Below are 994 nucleotides of genomic sequence, written 5' to 3' on the forward strand. Positions count from 1 at the left end.
TGGGAATGGAGGCAGGAGGGAGGAGGATGAGCCTCCCGCCCCCAGGGCCGGGGCTACCAGAGCACGGCCCCGTCGAGGTTCCCGTAGCCCGGCTCGGCCCGCAGCCGCCAGTACGTGTTGTTCGTCACCCACCACTCCTTTCCGCTGCCATCTGTCTGCCGCCTGGGGGAAGAGAGCCATGGAACGAGAAGAGTGAACATCCAGGAGGAAGGCCGGCTGGAGACGCTGCCTCCCAATGCGGCCCCCCTCAAAGCGGGAAGGGGCCAGCGGGGAGGACAGGGGAGCCTCGACCGCAGGGCGAGGGCCCAGGACCTGAAGAAGCGAGCCTGGTGGACGATATTGTTCTCCTCCATCACCCTGCGTCTGTCTCGCTGAAGCTGCTCGATCCTCCTCTTCTGGGCCTCGGCGGCCTGGATGTTCCCCTCCTCCAGGTACCTGAGCGTCCAGACCGCCATCAGGGGAACGGTCCCCTCCGGGCCCCCAAACCCGAGGCCCTGAGGCAGCGGAGGGCAGGGACGCAGCCCCAGCTCCCCTCGGAGACCCACGGGGGGGAGGGAGGAGCCTGTCCGCACTGACCTCTGGTCGGGCCGGAGCCGAGTGTCGGTGGAAGGCAGTGACCGTTTCAGCTCTGCCGTCAGCTCATTCAGCTCCAAGGCAAACTGGGTGAAGCCGAAGTTTCGCTCATGGTCTGGGGGCATGGAGTCTGGGGGGAAGGCAGGGGCTGGGGCAGGTGGACTTCCATAGCTGCCCTCACCCTGCCCAGTCCTCCCCCATCGCCCCACTTACTGGGTTTCCAGATGCACTGACCACCAGGCAGGGGTCCCCGGTACAGCCCCTCGTTCCACTTCCCGAAGAGCCGGTGGAGGACGCGGCCACTCCGGCTGAACACGGCGCCCTGCACCTCGTGGATGTTGGAGCTCCAGTACTTGGCCTGGGTGGAGTGGGGTGGGGGCAGGTGGTTTAGGGAGGGGTTCCCTCCGCTTCCCCCAGCGGG

The 994-nt window shown here is 67.2% G+C and overlaps 1 protein-coding gene across 1 annotated transcript in view; it reads right to left on the bottom strand.

Moving 5' to 3' along the window:
* Positions 1–6: 6 nt before the first annotated feature.
* Positions 7–994, bottom strand: part of OSBPL7 (oxysterol binding protein-like 7) — a 14,281-nt gene continuing 13,293 nt past the window's right edge. The window contains exons 20-23 of the mRNA XM_005861927.2: positions 787–931; positions 577–703; positions 313–435; positions 7–162 (exon numbers count right to left, since the gene is read on the bottom strand). Of these exons, the coding sequence (XP_005861989.1) occupies positions 54–162; positions 313–435; positions 577–703; positions 787–931 (504 nt within the window). The 3' untranslated portion in view covers positions 7–53. The remainder of the gene's footprint in view (positions 163–312; positions 436–576; positions 704–786; positions 932–994) is intronic.

Source organism: Myotis brandtii, unplaced genomic scaffold (assembly GCF_000412655.1).
Source record: "Myotis brandtii unplaced genomic scaffold, ASM41265v1 scaffold157, whole genome shotgun sequence".
Classification (NCBI taxonomy): Eukaryota; Metazoa; Chordata; class Mammalia; order Chiroptera; family Vespertilionidae; genus Myotis; species Myotis brandtii.